Source organism: Erythrolamprus reginae, unplaced genomic scaffold (assembly GCF_031021105.1).
Source record: "Erythrolamprus reginae isolate rEryReg1 unplaced genomic scaffold, rEryReg1.hap1 H_3, whole genome shotgun sequence".
In the NCBI taxonomy this organism is placed as follows: Eukaryota; Metazoa; Chordata; class Lepidosauria; order Squamata; family Dipsadidae; genus Erythrolamprus; species Erythrolamprus reginae.
Window position 1 is genome coordinate 565,223 of NW_027248484.1, and position 16,623 is coordinate 581,845.

The window sequence follows — 16,623 nt, forward strand, 5'->3', positions numbered from 1 at the left end:
CTAGTTTTTCTCATCATTCCTATCACCCATTTACTCCCATGTTGACTGTATGACTGTAACTTGTTGCTTACATCCTAAGATTTTTATCAATATTGCTTCTTCGTTGCTTATTTGACCCCTATGACAATCATTAAGTGTCGTACTACATGATTCTTGACAAATGTATATTTTATTTTATGTACGCTGAGAGCATATGCACCAAGACAAATTCCTTGTGTGTCCAATCACACTTGACCAATAAAATTCTATTCTATTCTACCCTATTCTTTTATTTATTTTATTTATTCATTTATTTTGTCCAATACACAATGAGGGTTTTAGTGGGTATATATCTATATACAGATAATAAAATACATGATGAAGGTTATAGAGGAGATACTCATAGTAAAATATATCTAAGAAATAATAGAAAAGAAGATATAGGAATAGAACATATCAATGAAAGAATAGAAGAAGAGATATAGGAATAGAAGAAAGGTATAGGAGATATAGGAGAGCAATAGGACAGGGGACGGAAGGCACTCTAGTGCACTTGTACTCGCCCCTTACTGACCTCTTAGGAATCTGGATAGGTCAACCGTAGATAATTCCATTCTATTCTATTCTATTTAAATGTTTCGATCATGTCCCCCCTTTTCCTTCTGTCCTCCAGACTATACAGATTGAGTCCATTAAGTCTGTCCTGATAAGTTTTATGCTTGAGACCTTCCACCGTTTTTGTAGCCCGTCTTTGGACCCCTTCAATTTTATCTTTTTATATCTTAATTTTATATCTTCAAGAGTTCATCCTTCTCACTTGGAAGAAGGAAGTGATTCTCTATGTCTGAAACTAAAGCCATTTATTCTTTTGACTGACCAAGGAGGAGGCAGCTTGTAACCCAAAACCAGCAGCTATTTCGAGCTGGTGTAAGTTGTGAGGGTCACAACAAACTCCAAAAGCCACCCCGCAGCCAATGAAAAGCTTTCAAAGGCTGGAATAGAAAAAGGCAGTGTTGGGAGGAAGAGCGAAGGTTGACCTCAAGCGACCCATCCATCGGGTCAAGCCAGGCTCACAAAAGTGGAATATGAAAGAAGAGGAGGAATCCAGAGGAGAACTGAGGTCAAGTTTTACAGAAAACAGAGGTGTGAAAGAAGAGAGCTGGGTTGGGTTGCCCCAAGCGCTTCAGATCCTCCGAGATCTTAGAAGAACGTTCTTCCAGAAGTTCTGGAGATGTTATCAAGCAAGCTGAGATGGATTCTCGCCCACCTTGTGGTAACTACGGCTAGCGCAAGGCTGATAACAACCTACACAGCTAGGACTCATGGTCTACAACACTGGGTTGTTTTTTTTTCCAAACTCGCAATTGCCAAGATTGGATTTCAACTCCCAGAATACCCCAGAATCAGCACGTTGGGAGTTTGATGTCCACATGTCTTAAAAAGTTGGCCAGGTTTGAATAATCGTGGTCTACAAATGTGAGGAGAATTTTATCTTGCTGAGTAAAAAAACCAAGTAAATCACACAGTTGCTAGTGTGTGTGTGTACCCAACCAAGCTTGTTTCTTTGTTATGTTATGGGACCACAATTAGACACAAGAATAGTTTTTCAACTAGAAACAAGAATAATTTTTCAACTAGATACAAGAACAGTTTTTCAACTAGACACAAGAATAGTTTTTTCAACTAGACACAAGAATAGTTTTTCAACTAGACACAAGAATAGTTTTTCAACTAGACACAAGAATAGTTTTTCAACTAGACACAAGAATAGTTTTTCAACTAGACACAAGAACAGTTTTTTCAACTAGACACAAGAACAGTTTTTTCAACTAGACACAAGAACAGTTTTTTCAACTAGACACAAGAACAGTTTTTTCAACTAGAAACAAGAACAGTTTTTTCAACTAGACACAAGAACAGTTTTTTCAACTAGACACAAGAACAGTTTTTTCAACTAGACACAAGAATAGTTTTTCAACTAGACACAAGAATAATTTTTCCACGACACAAGAACAATTTTTCAACTAGACACAAGAATAGTTTTTTCAACTAGACACAAGTATTTTCAACTAGACACAAGAACAGTTTTTCCCCGAACGCCATCACTCTGCTAAACAAATATTTCCCTCAACACCGTCAAACTATTTACTAAGACTGCACTACTTTTACTACTAGTTTTTTCCCATCAGTTCTATCACCCATTTCCTCCCACTTATGACTGTAACTTGCTGCTTGTATCCTTAAGATTTTTATTTTAATATTGTTTCCACATTGCTTATTTGACCCCTATGACAATCCTTAAGTGTTGTACCTCACAATTCTTGACAAATGTATATTTTTCTTTTATGTACACTGAGAGCATATACACCAAAAACAAATTCCTTGTGTGTCCAATCACTCTTGGCCAGTAAAGAATTCTATTCTATTCTATTCTATTCACAACTTCAACAAGGAGATGGTGAAAGCGTTTTGGATTTTGTCCCAACTGGGCAAAAGACAAGCTTTGTCTACACAAAGAAACACTTGTATAGAGGTGGCACTATCACAACTCATGTCTTTAGAGTTGTGAGCCTTCTCCATATCGCTACTTTTTTAATTTCATGAAATGCACAAAGCACAAATTTCATAAAACGCACAAACAGTAAGATAAACAAGGACTTCTGCAAAAAAATTAAAAGGTCAAAAGCTCGGATAGAGGGCTGGGTAGGAATAAGATCTACCTTTTCCCCAATGGTGATAAAAGTCCTGGAATCCAAGTTCCTTGGAGGTCTATAGAACAAGAAAGAAAGAAAATAATTAAATCTGGTCCCAAAATGATTCTGGAGAAGACCTTGCCAGAAACCCAAAAGCCCATCTCCCATGCTCTAGCATGGGGACGGACGGACAGAAAACAAGATAAAATTATAATCCATTGAGTTGCAGCTTTCGTTGAAAAATCAGAAAACCCAAGGTGGAAGATTCATCCTTTGTAATGCATTATAACAAAACTACCTTAATACCACTTTATAATGCCTTGGTAAGGTCACACTTGAAATATTGCATTCAGTTTTGGTCACCACGATGCAAAAAGGATGTTGAGACTATAGAAAGAGTGCATAGAAGAGCGACAAAGAGGATCAGGGGACTGGAGGCTAAAACATATGAAGAACAGTTGCAGGAACTGGGCATGGCTAGTTTAATGAGAAGAAGGACCAGGGGAGACATGAGAGCAGTCTTCCAGTATCTCAGGGGTTGCCACAAAGAAGAGGGAGTCAACCTATTCTCCAAAGCATCTGAGGGTAGAACAAGAAGCAATGGGTAGAACTTATCAAGGAGAGAAGCAACTTGTTGTGAGCCGCTCCGAGTCTTCGGAGAGGGACAGCATACAAATCTAATAAATTATTATTAATTATTATTAGGAGAAATTTCCTGGCAGTCAGAACCGTTGATCAGTGGAACGGTTTGCCTCCAGAAGTTGTGAATGCTCCAACACTGCACATTTTAAAGATGATGTTGGATGATGTCTGAAGTGGGTGTAGGGTTTTCTGCCTACACAGGGGGTTGGACTAGAAGACCTCCAAGGTCCCTTTCAACTCTATTATTATTATTATTATTATTATTATTATTATTATTATTATTATTACATGTATTATTATTATTATTATTATTATTATTATTATTATTATGTCAGTACAACACAGCAAACAAGATCACTATGCTGGATTTCGTATTTCATCACCAGTCGGGTGCTTCCCAAGCACCTAGGATTGCGTGATGTAGCGGCGAATTATGTTTGCCGATCCCAGTAAAGCGGTCTTTTGCAATTGACAGATGGAGATTTTGTCAATTCCGATGGTTTTCAAATGTCCGCTGAGATCCTTTGGCACTGCGCCCAGCGTGCCACGTATTACTGGGACCACTTTCACTGGCTTATGCCAGAGTCGTTGCAGCTCGATTTTTAGATCTTCGTATTTCACTAATTTCTCTAGCTGCTTCTCCTCAATTCTGCTGTCTCCTGGGATTGCGATGTCGATGATCCATACTTTCTTTTTCTCCATGATCACAATGTCTGGTGCGTTATGCTTCAGAATTCGGTCAGTCGGAAGTCCCACAGTAGTTTTGCTTGTTCATTTTCGACCACTTTTTCGGGCTTATGCTCCCACCAGTTCTTTGCCACTGGGAAATGGTAGTTCCGGCACAAGTTCCAGTGGATCATCTGTGCCACAGCATCGTGTCTATGCTTGTAGTCAGTCTGTGCGATCTTTTTGCAGCAGCTGAGTATGTGATTGATTATTTCATCTGTTTCTTTACAGAGTCTGCACTTTGGATCGTCTGTTGATTTTTCAATTCTGGCTTTGACAGCATTTGTTCTAATGGCCTGTTCTTGTCTCCTTTTTGAGTGTTCCACTTGTAAGCCATGACCAGGTCTTTTCTTTATCCACTTTGCCTTCAATCTTCTCCAAGAACTGTCCATGTAATGCTTTGTTCCGCCAACTGTCCATATTATTATTATTATTATTATTATTATTATTATTATCATTATTATTCCATGTAACAGACTGTTTAGGATAGCAGGCAGTCCGTTAAATCTGAGTGATTGCAATGGATGTTCTTTCGTGCAGTTATGTAATTGAAACGTTGACCTCAGGTGCACCATCTTACATCATTTGCTTGAACACATAATTGAACGTCACCAAACCACACGGGCGACATAAATGGAGGCACATTATGTGAAAACATCCATTATCTCCTTATGTAATTGGATGCTACCGACATAAAATTACGCCGCTTGTCCAGACTGATTCAGAAACAACGGACCGTGGGCGGCATTGTGCCTGAAAGAACATTGTTTTCATTCCATCGACACTTTGCTAAATGCGCAATCCGGAGAAACCACCTTTGATTGCGTTAATTTTGATTTTATCGCATTCGGAAAATAATTGCTGTGCCTTCTCAAACTTTCATCATCTTTAAGGTCAACGCTTCAGTTCCAAACAGAATTTCAGCCGGGCTCGTTTTATCATATTTGGTGGGATTTGATGAAAAAACTAAATTATACTGGGAAAGGATTAATGTGTGGATAGAAGAAACACAGAAACATAGAAGACTGACAGCAGAAAAAGACCTCCTGGTCCATCTAGTCTGCCCTTATACTATTTCCTGTATTTTATCTTAGGATGGATATATGTTTATCCCAGGCATGTTTCAATTCAGTTCCTGTGGATTTACCAACCACGTCTGCTGGAAGTTTGTTCCAAGCATCTACTACTCTTTCAGTCAAATCATATTTTCCCACGTTGCTTTTGATCTTTCCCCCAACTAACCTCAGATTGTGCCCCCTTGTCCTTGTGTTCACTTTCCTATTAAAAACACTTCCCTCCTGAACCTTATTTAACCTTTTTAAACATATGTTTCGATCATGTCCCCCCTTTCCCTTCTGTCCTCCAGACTAGACAGATTGAGTTCATGAAGTCTTTCCTGATACGTTTTATGCTTAAGACCTTCCACCATTCTTGTAGCCCGTCTTTGGACCCGTTCAATTTTGTCAATATCTTTTTGTAGGTGAGGTCTCCAGAACTGAACACAGTCTTCCAAATGTGGTCTCACCAGCGCTCTATACAGCGGTATCACAATCTCCCTCTTCCTGCTTGTGATACCTCTAGCTATGCAGCCAAGCATTCTACTTGCTTTCCCTACTGCCTGACCACACTGTTCACCCATTTGGAGACTGTCAGAAATCACGACCCCTAAGATCTTACGTCGCAGGAACAGCTGCTTCTTTATTCGCCGATGGCATTCTTAATATGGGTGGCCTTTTCTTCTTTGTTGCTGGAAGAAAAAAGGACGTATAGATTTTTAACATTTTATTTATACATTTTCTCGTTACATATTTATCTATTTATTGGACTTTTTATGCCTCCCCTCTCCGTGGACTCGGGGCAGCTCACAACATATCAATAAAAAAAATCCAATATACAATAATACATCTAAATCCAGTTAATGCAGAGAATTAATTTAAAACATTCTAAAAAGGTTAAACATTATTTTATATTTTATTTTATTCATCTATGCCGCCCAGTCCCGAAGGACTCAGGGCGGTTTACAACAGTATAAAATACAAGGCAATAAAAAGAAGTCAAATATAAAACTGAGTTATAAAACCATTAGTTAAAAACCCTAATAAATATGATATTAAAATCATTCATTCATTCATTCATTCATTCATTCAAATGCGCACCACGACCATACTACACATTCAATGGCCAAAGCCTGGGGTCTAGTGACTCTGTTCTTCTCTATTTCCATTTCCAAAGAATGAAGAAGTTAGACATGCTAAAAAATGTGATTTTCAGCAGAGGAGGAATTTAAAAGCAGTGGAAGTAATGTGTCGGTGCCTGGAGGCTGTTGGGGTCTGGATGGGTGTCAACAGACTCAAACTCAACCCTGATAAGACGGAGTGGCTGTGGGTTTTGCCTCCCAAGGACAATCCCATCTGTCCATCCATCACCCTGGGGGGGGGATCATTAACCCCGTCAGAGAGGGTCCGCAACTTGGGCGTCCTCCTCGATCCACAGCTCACATTAGAGAACCATCTTTCAGCTGTGGCAAGGGGGACGTTTGCCCAGGTTCGCCTGGTGCACCAGTTGCGGCCCTATCTGGACCGGGACTCACTGCTCACAGTCACTCATGCCCTCATCACCTCGAGATTCGACTACTGTAACGCTCTCTACATGGGGATACCTTTGAAAAGTGTTTGGAAACTTCAGATCGTGCAGAATGCAGCTGCAAGAGCAATCATGGGTTTCCCCAAATATGCCCATGTTACACCAACACTCCGCAGTCTGCAATGGTTGCCGATCAATTTCCGGGCACAATTCAAAGTGTTGGTTATGACCTATAAAGCCCTTTATGGCATCGGACCAGAATATTTCCGGGACCGCCTTCTGCCGCACGAATCCCAGTGACCGATTAGGTCCCACAGAGTTGGTCCCATCGACTAAACAACGTCGTTTGGTAGGTCCCAGGGGAAGAGCCTTCTCTGTGGTGGCCCCGACCCTCTGGAACCAGCTCCCCCTGGAGATTAGAACTGCCCCCACCCTCCTGGCCTTTCGTAAACCCACCTCTGCCGTTTATGTATGGTATGTTGTGTGCATGTTTTTTAAATTATGGGTTTTTAATATTAATTATTAGATTTGTATTGTACATTGTTTTTTCTATTACTGCTGTGAGCCGCCCCGAGTCTACGGAGAGGGGCGGCATATAAATTTAATAAATAAATAAATGTGATTTTCAGCAGAGGAGGAATTTAAAAATAAATAAATGTAGAACTCACTTACCAACTTTTCGCTTTTCCAAAGATCCTTTGGGATCTGCAAGAGAAGAGAGGAGAGGTTAAGAAACAGATGTTGTTAAAAAAAAGAATAAAGCCAGAATAGCTGGATTATGATAAGCAGATAAAAATACTTCTGTGCGCCCAATAAATTTTTTTGCAAAAAAGCTGTGTTGCATTTGATGATGGCCAAAACCTTTCACACAGCCAATCTGGAAGCCAGATTTATTTTATTTATTTATTTGGACATACCCATATTTTTCGGAGTATAAGACACACTTTTTTCCTCCCCAAAAGAGGCTGATAATTTGGGTGCCTCTTATACTCTGAATGTAGGTTTTTTTCCAGCCCTAACTAGCTGCTAACAATCTTCTCAGCTCTTACCTTGCAGGCTCTTTCATTGTTTCTCTCTGCAAAGAATGTTTTCCAAGCCCTAAGTCTTTGTAGGTTTTTTTCATTGCTCTAACTTGCTCCGAATACGTTTATTTCCATCCCTAACCAGGTGTTAATGATGTTCCCAGTTCTTACCTCCTTGCAAGCTCTTTCATTGTTACTCTCTGCAAATAATGTTTTCCCAACCCTGTCTTTGTAGGGTTTTTTCCCCCATTGCTTTACTTGCTCTGAACGTTTCTTTCCAGCCCTAACCAGATACTAACAATGTTCTCAGCTCTTACCAGCTTGCAAGCTTTTTCATTGTTACTCTCTGCGAATAATGTTTTCCAAGCCCTAAGTCTTTGCAGGGTTTTTCCATTGCCCTACTTGCTCCAAATGTTTCTTTCCAGGTGCTAATGATGTTCCCAGCTTTTACTAAACTTACAAGCTCTTTCATTGTTACTTTCTCCAAATAAAGTTTTTTCAAAACCCTAACCAGATGATAAAATAATGTGCTGGCTAAGGACGCTAGCCAGATGAATACCTGGTAAGCGGATTCTTTTCCCTATTTTCCTCCCCCAAAACTAAGGTGCGTCTTATACTCCGAAAAACGCGGTATATGCCACCCAACTCCCAAAGGACTCTGGATGGCTCGCAACCAAATACAAATAATGCAATATAAAAACCGCTAAAAACAATTCAGAACTGTTGTGTATACTCCTGTTCAGTTTTGGGATTTCGCAGATTCTGATTCGGATAGTGTTTATGAATTACTGGCAGGTCCTGATTTACACCAGATGCAAATAATGCAATATAAAAACCACTAAAAACAATTCAGAACAATTTAAACTCAACAATCAAAACAGTTTTTTTGTTTTTAAAAAATCATTCTGAAGTCCACCGTGGAGAAATGTGTGTTAGACACAAACCATTAGTGCAGTATTTGGTTTCATTCTGTTTGTTTGCATGGACTGAACCAGTCCTAGCTTTGGCCTGTACTGGGGAAACCTCAACGCCCAGCAGCTGTTCGAATTCGGAGGCTGACTTGTCCTACTTGAATGCAGGCCAACTTTCACGCTTCTACATTCCAATCCTGACATGAGCAGAACCACTAGAGGTCCTCCCGTTGCCAGGATTTCAAAAGCCAACCCAGGAAGGTGAGGGAAACCTCTTTGTTGGTTCTTCCCACAAGGAGATTCTGTATCTCGATTAAAAAAATAAAATTTAAAAAAACGTGGGAGGGAGGGAGGAAATTATGATGGAACGAGGGAGAAAATTAGTTAGGATGGATGGATGAATGGACAGAGGGAAGGAAGGAAGGAAGGAGGGAAGGAAGAAAGGAAATTAGTTATGATGGATGGAACGAAGGAAGGAAGGGAGGGATGAAAGTAATTAGTTACCTGTATGATGAAGCGAGGGAGGAAGGAAATTAGGATGGATGGAAGGAAGGAAGGAACGAATGAACGAACAAACGTAGTTATGATGGAACGAGGGAGGAAATTAGTTAGGATGGATAGATGGATGGATGGAAGGAAGAAAATTAGTTAGGATGGATGGAAGGAAGGAAGGAAGGAAGGAAGGACTCCAGAATTTGAAGTATGAAGCAAAAGCTAACAAAAAAAGAAAAATTGATTGATTGATTTGGATTTATATGCTGCCCTTATCCGCAGACTCAGGTTATATTATTATCCTCCCCTGTCTTTTATCATTTAACTGTCGCCCACCTATCTATCATCCTATCTGTCTGACTGTCTGTCTGTCTGTCTGTCTGCCTGTCTGTCTGTCTGTCTGTCTGTCTATCTATCTATCTACCTACCTACCTACCTACCTATATATCTATCTATCTAATCTATCTATCCTTCTATCCATCCATCATCTGTCTGTCTATCTATCTATCTATCTATCTATCATCTATCTATCTACCTACCTACCTACCTACCTACCTACATACATACATACATACCTACATACCTATCTAATCAATCTATCCTTCTATCCATCCATCATCTATCTATCTATCTATCTATCTATCTATCTCCCTCGCAAGAATAAGGGGGAGAAAACCATTGCAACCGCTTACACATTGCAGTAAACCAAAGTTTGTTCCAACTGTGCTTAGCAGCTCAACAAGCCCAGGTGACCTGGTGTGAACCTCCTGCACAGCTCTAGAAAGCCAGGAAGGCAAAGCAGCCATCATTCACAACCCCTGAAGAGAGCCTACAGCTCCTCCATTTATAATCCCATTTATTTTAAGATTGTATATGCTTCCCTTCCAGCTAAGTGTTTCCCACTTCCAGAAACGCTGCCAGGGTTACAACCAAAGTGCCCTTATCCACAGGAGTCTCCTCCTCCTCCTCCTCTTGCAGAAAACATGAACGGACCTGAGAAGAATCCAGAAACTTTGGGGGAGTCCGGCTCTAGATACAGCAAAGCGTTTTCTCCCCAACCATGGCAAATTTAAGACATAATAATAATAATAATAATAATAATAATAATAATAATAATAATAATAATAGGCACGCTGGGCGCAGTACCAAAGAACCTCAGCGGACATTTGAAAACCATCGGAATTGACAAAATCTCCATCTGTCAATTGCAAAAGGCCGCTTTACTGGGATCGGCAAACATAATTCGCCGCTACATCACGCAGTGCTAGGTGCTTGGGAAGCGCCCGACTGGTGATGAAATACGAAATCCAGCATAGTGATCTCGTTTGCTGTGTTGTATTGAGATAATAATAATAATAATAATAATAATAATAATAATAATAATAATAGGCACGCTGGGAGCAGTACCAAAGGATCTCAGCGGACATTTGAAAACCATCGGAATTGACAAAATCTCCATCGGTCAATTGCAAAAGGCCGCTTTACTGGGATCGGCAAACATAATTCGCCGCTACATCGCGCAGTCCTAGGTGCTTGGGAAGCGCCCGACTGGTGATGAAATACGAAATCCAGCATAGTGATCTCGTTTGCTGTGTTGTATTGAGATAATAATAATAATAATAATAATAATAACAACAACAACAACAACAATATATGTATGTACATACATCACGGTCTTGGCATATTCGGGTTTCTTCCCGTGTAGGATTCAGAGATTTCTGACGACGTTTCGCCGAGGTCCCACTCGTCATCTTCAGGCTGGTGCTTCTGTCCTTGTTCTAGCACCAGCCTGAAGATGACGAGTGGGACCTTGTTGAAACGTCGCCAGAAATCTCTGAATCCTACACGGGAAGAAACCCGAATATGCCAAGACCGTCATACCTGTAACCGTGAAAATCTACGAAAACAAATATATATATATATTATATATACTATATCCACAGCAGCACGAAGCTTACAACTTCAGCCTGATGATGGTGAATGTGATTTCACCGAAACGTCGCATAGACATGCAAAATATTACACGAGGCAAAACCCGAACTCAGAACAATCTACATATATATATATATATGTCAAATGTTTAAGCTGAATTTGAAAATTAAGGGAGACTAGGATAGATCTATTTCGGCCTTATTTCGGCCTCATCAGCTAGCCATACCCACTGGGACTTGAACCTGATATATATATATATATAGATCTATCCTAGTCTCCCTTAATTTTCAAAATTCAGCTTAAACATGTGACACATATAGATAGAATTGTCGGCTATCAATAAAATTAACTGCCTTGGAAATGGCCCTGGGTTGGGCCGAGAGGCAAAAAAGGAGCTGTGATGTTCCTTAAATATACCAGGGTGATTCGACACAAAAATGTAACCCTTCCCTGGTACAGAGCTGAAGGGATTGGATACTGTAGCCTAGAGTATAATTCTCTGCCTTACAAGGCAAAGGTTGCAGGTTCAAGTCCCAGTGGGTATGGCTAGCTGATGAGGCCAAAATAGATCTATCCTAGTCTCCCTTAATTTTCAAATTCAGCAAAAAAACCATGTAATATATATATTAGATTTGTATGCCGCCCCTCTCCGAAGACTTGGATATAATAATATAATAATAACAAAAACCACCACAACAACAGAGTTGGAAGGGACCTTGGAGGTCTTCTAGTCCAACCCCCTGCTTAGGCAGGAAACCCTACACAACTTCAGACAGATGGTTATTCAACATCTGCTTTGAAACTTCCAGTGTTGGGGCATTCCCAATTTCTGGTGGCAAGTTGTTCCACCGGTTAATGGTTCTAACTGGCTGGAATTTTCTCCTTAGTTCTAAGTTGCTTCTCTCCTTGATTAGTTGGAGCAAGAGAAACGCATTGCAAAACGCCACCTGAAAAGTCCCTTGTGAAAAGGCCTCTGGAACAAAGACGGCCTTGTGGCCTGATCCGAACACTCTTAAACTTGGAGGCAAGGGCTTGATTTAGGAAGCAAATTCTATAATCCTGTAATTGGCATACAAATCCAATTAATAATAGAATAGAATTTTTATTGGCCAAGTGTGATTGGACACACAACGAATTTGTCTTGGTGCATATGCTCTCAGCGTACATAAAATAAAATATACATTTGTCAAGAATCATGTGGTATAACACTTAACGATTGTCATAGGGGTCAAATAAGCAACGAAGAAGCAATATTAATAAAAATCTTAGGATGTAAGCAACAAGTTACAGTCATACAGTCAACATGGGAGGAAATGGGTGATAGGAATGATGAGAAAAACTAGTAGAATAGAAGTGCAGATTTAGTAGAAAGTCTGACAGTGTTGAGGGAATTATTTGTTTAGTAGAGTGATGGCGTTCGGAAAAAAACTGTTCTTGTATCTAGTTGTCTTGGTGTGTAGGGCTCTGTAGCGACGTTTTGAGGGTAGGAGTTGAAACAGTTTGTGTCCAGGATGTGAGGGGTCAGTAAATATTTTCCCTGCCCTCTTTTTGACTCGTGCAGTATACAGGTCCTCAATGGAAGGCAGGTTGGCAGCTATTGTTTTTTCTGCAGTTCTGATTCTCCTCTGAAGTCTGTGTCGGTCCTGTTGGGTTGCAGCACCAAACCAGACAGTTATAGAGGTGCAGATGACAGACTCAATGATTCCTCTGTAGGACTGAATCAGCAGCTCCTTGGGCAGTTTGAGCTTCCTGAGCTGGCGCAGAAAGAACCTTCTTTGTTGTGCTTTTTTTATGATGTTTTTGATGTTAGGTGACCATTTTAGGTCTTGAGATATGATAGAACCTAGAAATTTGAAGGTCTCTACTGTTGATACTGTGTTGTCTAGTATTGTGAGAGGTGGAAGGGTTTCTCTTAAAGTCTACCACCATTTCTACGGTTTTGAGTGTGTTCAGTTCTAGATTGTTCTGGTCACACCACAAGGATAGTTGTTCAACTTCCCGTCTATATGCGGATTCATCATTGTCTCAAATGAGTCCGATCACTGTTGTATCATCTGCAAACTTCAGTAGTTTAACAGATGGATCGTTTGAGATGCATAAATAAGTAATAAATAAAATGACGCTTTTAAAAAAGATTTAAAGGGAAACCAAGCGAGGCGTGTTGCTTGCATAATAATCTCCGCAGCATTCCTTCCCCAAACAATGAGGAAAAGTTCACGAGTGGATTTGAACTGGGATTTAAGGAAAAGGAGTGCCTGGCAGAGTAAATTTGGCTGTGCCGCAGACGGTGCGTACCCTTTTACTCATCCAGTGGTGACTAAAACTACCCAGTCTGGCCAATCCAGTTTTCGACCTGCTAAAATCTTTTCGTAGCGACAAGACGAGGATCTAGAATTTGCATATGCTGTTCAGGTAGACTGCAACCCTATATGGTTCATTTAGCTGAGTCTGTCATCTGCACCTCTCTATATCTGTCTGGTTCGGTTCTGCAACCCAACAGGACCAACACAGACTTCAGAGGAGAATCAGAACTGCAGAATAAAACAATTGCTGCCAACCTGCCTTCCATTGAGGACCTGTAGGCTGCACGAGTCAAAAAGAGGTCTGTGAAAATATTTACTGACCCCTCGCATCCTGGACATAAACTGTTTCAACTCCTACCTTCAAAACAACACTATAGAGCACTGCACATCAAGACCACTAGACACAAGAACATTTCCCCCAATTTTTTTCCCATCACTCTGCTAAACAAATAATTCCCTCCACACTGTCAAACTATTTTTTTAGGGGGTTTTTTTAGGCTTATTTTTTGGGTTTTTTTTTTTAAATATTAGATTTGTGCCTGTATAATACTGTTTTTATCGTGTTGTGAGCCGCCCCGAGTCTTCGGAGAGGGGCGGCATACAAATCTAATAAATTATTATTATTATTATTATTATTATATTATTTACTAAGTCTGCACTACTATTACTACTAGTTTTTCCCCATCATTCCTATCACCCATTTCCTCCCACTTATGATTGTATGACTGTAACTTGTTGCTTGCATCCTTAAGATTTTTATTAATATTGATTGTTTCCTGATTGCTAGTTTGACAATCATTAAGTATAGTATCTCATGATTATTGACAAATCTATATTTTCTTTTATGTACACTGAGAGCATCTGCACCAAAGACAAATTCCTTGTGTGTGCAATCACACGGCCAATAAATAATCCTATTCTATTCTAATCTATTCTATTCTATTCTATTCTGATTCTTGACAAATCTATATTTTCTTTTATGTACACTGAGACAAATTCCTTGTGTGTTCAATCATACATGACCAATAAATAATTCTATTCTATTCTGATTCTGATTCTTGACAAATGTCTCTTTTCTTTTATGCACACTGAGAGCATCTGCACCAAAGACAAATTCCTTGTGTGTCCAATCACACTTGGCCAATAAAGAATTCTATTCTATTCTATTCTATATTTTCCTTTATGCACACTGAGAGCATCTGCACCAAAGACAAATTCCTTGTGTGTCCAATCACACTTGGCCAATAAAGAATTCTATTCTATTCTATTCTATATTTTCCTTTATGCACACTGAGAGCATCTGCACCAAAGACAAATTCCTTGTGTGTCCAATCACACTTGGCCAATAAAGAATTCTATTCTATTCCATTAACAACCGCTTGAAATTACAGCAGGGCCTATGGGGAAAAATGTCATGCCAATTTGTATTTGTATTTATTAGATTTATATGCCGCCCCTCTCCGAAGACTCGGGGCGGCTAACAACAATATAAAAAGACAATGTAAACAAATCTAATATTAAAACAATCTAAAAAAAACCCAATTTAAAGAACCACTCCACTCCTTAATCTCAGGACGTCTGGCAAACGTCTTGCCTTTACGAGCGAGGACACAATGAGGACTAGCACCTTGCCTAGCAGCCTCGCAGCCACAATGTGAACTAAAAACCCAGCTTCTTTCCTCTGTGTTTACTTGGCGGAGCGCCTGCAACAGCCCGAATTTGGAAAAGGACAACCTGTAACCTCTCCGCCCACTCAGGCTGCCAACCGATCCTGACCCAACAAGCTCTGCAGGAAATTCCATCTTTCTTGGGAGGCTTGTCAGGCAGCAGGATGGAGTATCGGGTTGCTGCACCGAGTCTGCAGCTCGTGAGCGACAGCCGTGCATGCATTCGTTCACACGCAGGGGCTGCAGAAAATGCAGCGGAGGCCTCTATGCAATTTGCACGAATCCCAGACGCTTCCAGTTTTGCATGGATGCATCGGAAAGCATAACAATGACCTAAACCCAACTTTGCTGAGTTTTAAGACTTGTGGACTTCAACTCCCAGAATTCCCCAGCCAGTAATGTTAATGATATTAAGATTTCTGGACTTCAACTCCCAGAATTCCCCAGCCAGTAATGTTAATGATATTAAGATTTCTGGACTTCAACTCCCAGAATTCCCCAGCCAGCAATGTGAGTGAGGTTAAGGCTTGTGGACTTCAACTCCCAGAATTCCCCAGCCAGTAATGTTAATGATATTAAGATTTCTGGACTTCAACTCCCAGAATTCCCCAGCCAGTAATGTTAATGATATTAAGATTTCTGGACTTCAACTCCCAGAATTCCCCAGCCAGCAATGTGAGTGAGGTTAAGGCTTGTGGACTTCAACTCCCAGAATTCCCCAGCCAGAAATCTTGGCAACTTTAAAACTTCTGGACTTCAACTCTCAGAGTTCCCCAGCCAGCAAGTTTGTTGACTTTAAGACTTGTGGGCTTCAACTCCCAGAATTCCCTAGTCAGCAATGTTAATGGTGCTAAGTCTTGTGGATTTCAACTCCCAGAATTCCCCAGCCATGAATCTTGGCGACTTTAAAACTTGTGGACTTCAACTCCCAGAATTCCCCAGCCAGCAATTTTGTTGACTTGTGGACTTCAACTCCCAGAATTCCCTAGTCAGCAATGTTAGTGACATTAAGTCTTGTGGACTTCAACTCCCAGAATTTCTGAGCCTGTTTTGGGAATTTGGAGAGTTGGAATTCCACAATTCTTAAAGTCCACAAGGTTGGACATACCTGATGTAGAGGAAACATCTTATTTATTTTTTATTTATTTCATTTATTTATTTAGTCCAATACACAATGAGAGTTTTAATGTGTGTGTGTGTGTATATATATATATACAGATATATATACATACAGTGTATATATATATATATATACACACACACACACAAACACAGCAAAATACATGATGAAGGTTATAGAGGAGATACTCATAGTAAAATATATCTAAGAAAGAATAGAAAAGAAGATATAGTAATAGAACATATCAATGAAAGAATAGAAGAAGAGATATAGGAATAGAAGAAAGGTACAGAAGATATAGGAGAGCAATCGGACAGGGGACGGAAGGCACTCTAGTGCACTTGTACTCGCCCCTTACTGACCTCTTAGGAATCTGGATAGGTCAACCGTAGATAATCTAAAGGTAAAATGTTGGGGGTTTGGGGATGACACTATGGAGTTCCACGCTTCGACAACTCGGTTACTAAAGTCGTATTTTTTACAGTCAAGTTTGGAGCGGTTAATATTAGGTTTAAATCTGTTGTGTGCTCTTGTGTTGTTGTGGTTGAAGCTG

At 40.1% G+C, this 16,623-nt stretch overlaps 1 protein-coding gene across 2 annotated transcripts in view; it reads right to left on the reverse strand.

Annotated features, from left to right (window-relative positions):
- LOC139155542 (dual specificity mitogen-activated protein kinase kinase 3-like) overlaps positions 1-16,623 on the reverse strand; it is a 66,654-nt gene that overhangs the window by 13,976 nt on the left and 36,055 nt on the right. For both annotated transcript variants that reach the window (XM_070730722.1, XM_070730723.1), the window contains exons 2-4: positions 7,296-7,328; positions 5,718-5,787; positions 2,700-2,748 (exon numbers count right to left, since the gene is read on the reverse strand). In XM_070730722.1, coding sequence (XP_070586823.1) covers positions 2,700-2,748; positions 5,718-5,787; positions 7,296-7,328 — 152 coding nt within the window. The remainder of the gene's footprint in view (positions 1-2,699; positions 2,749-5,717; positions 5,788-7,295; positions 7,329-16,623) is intronic.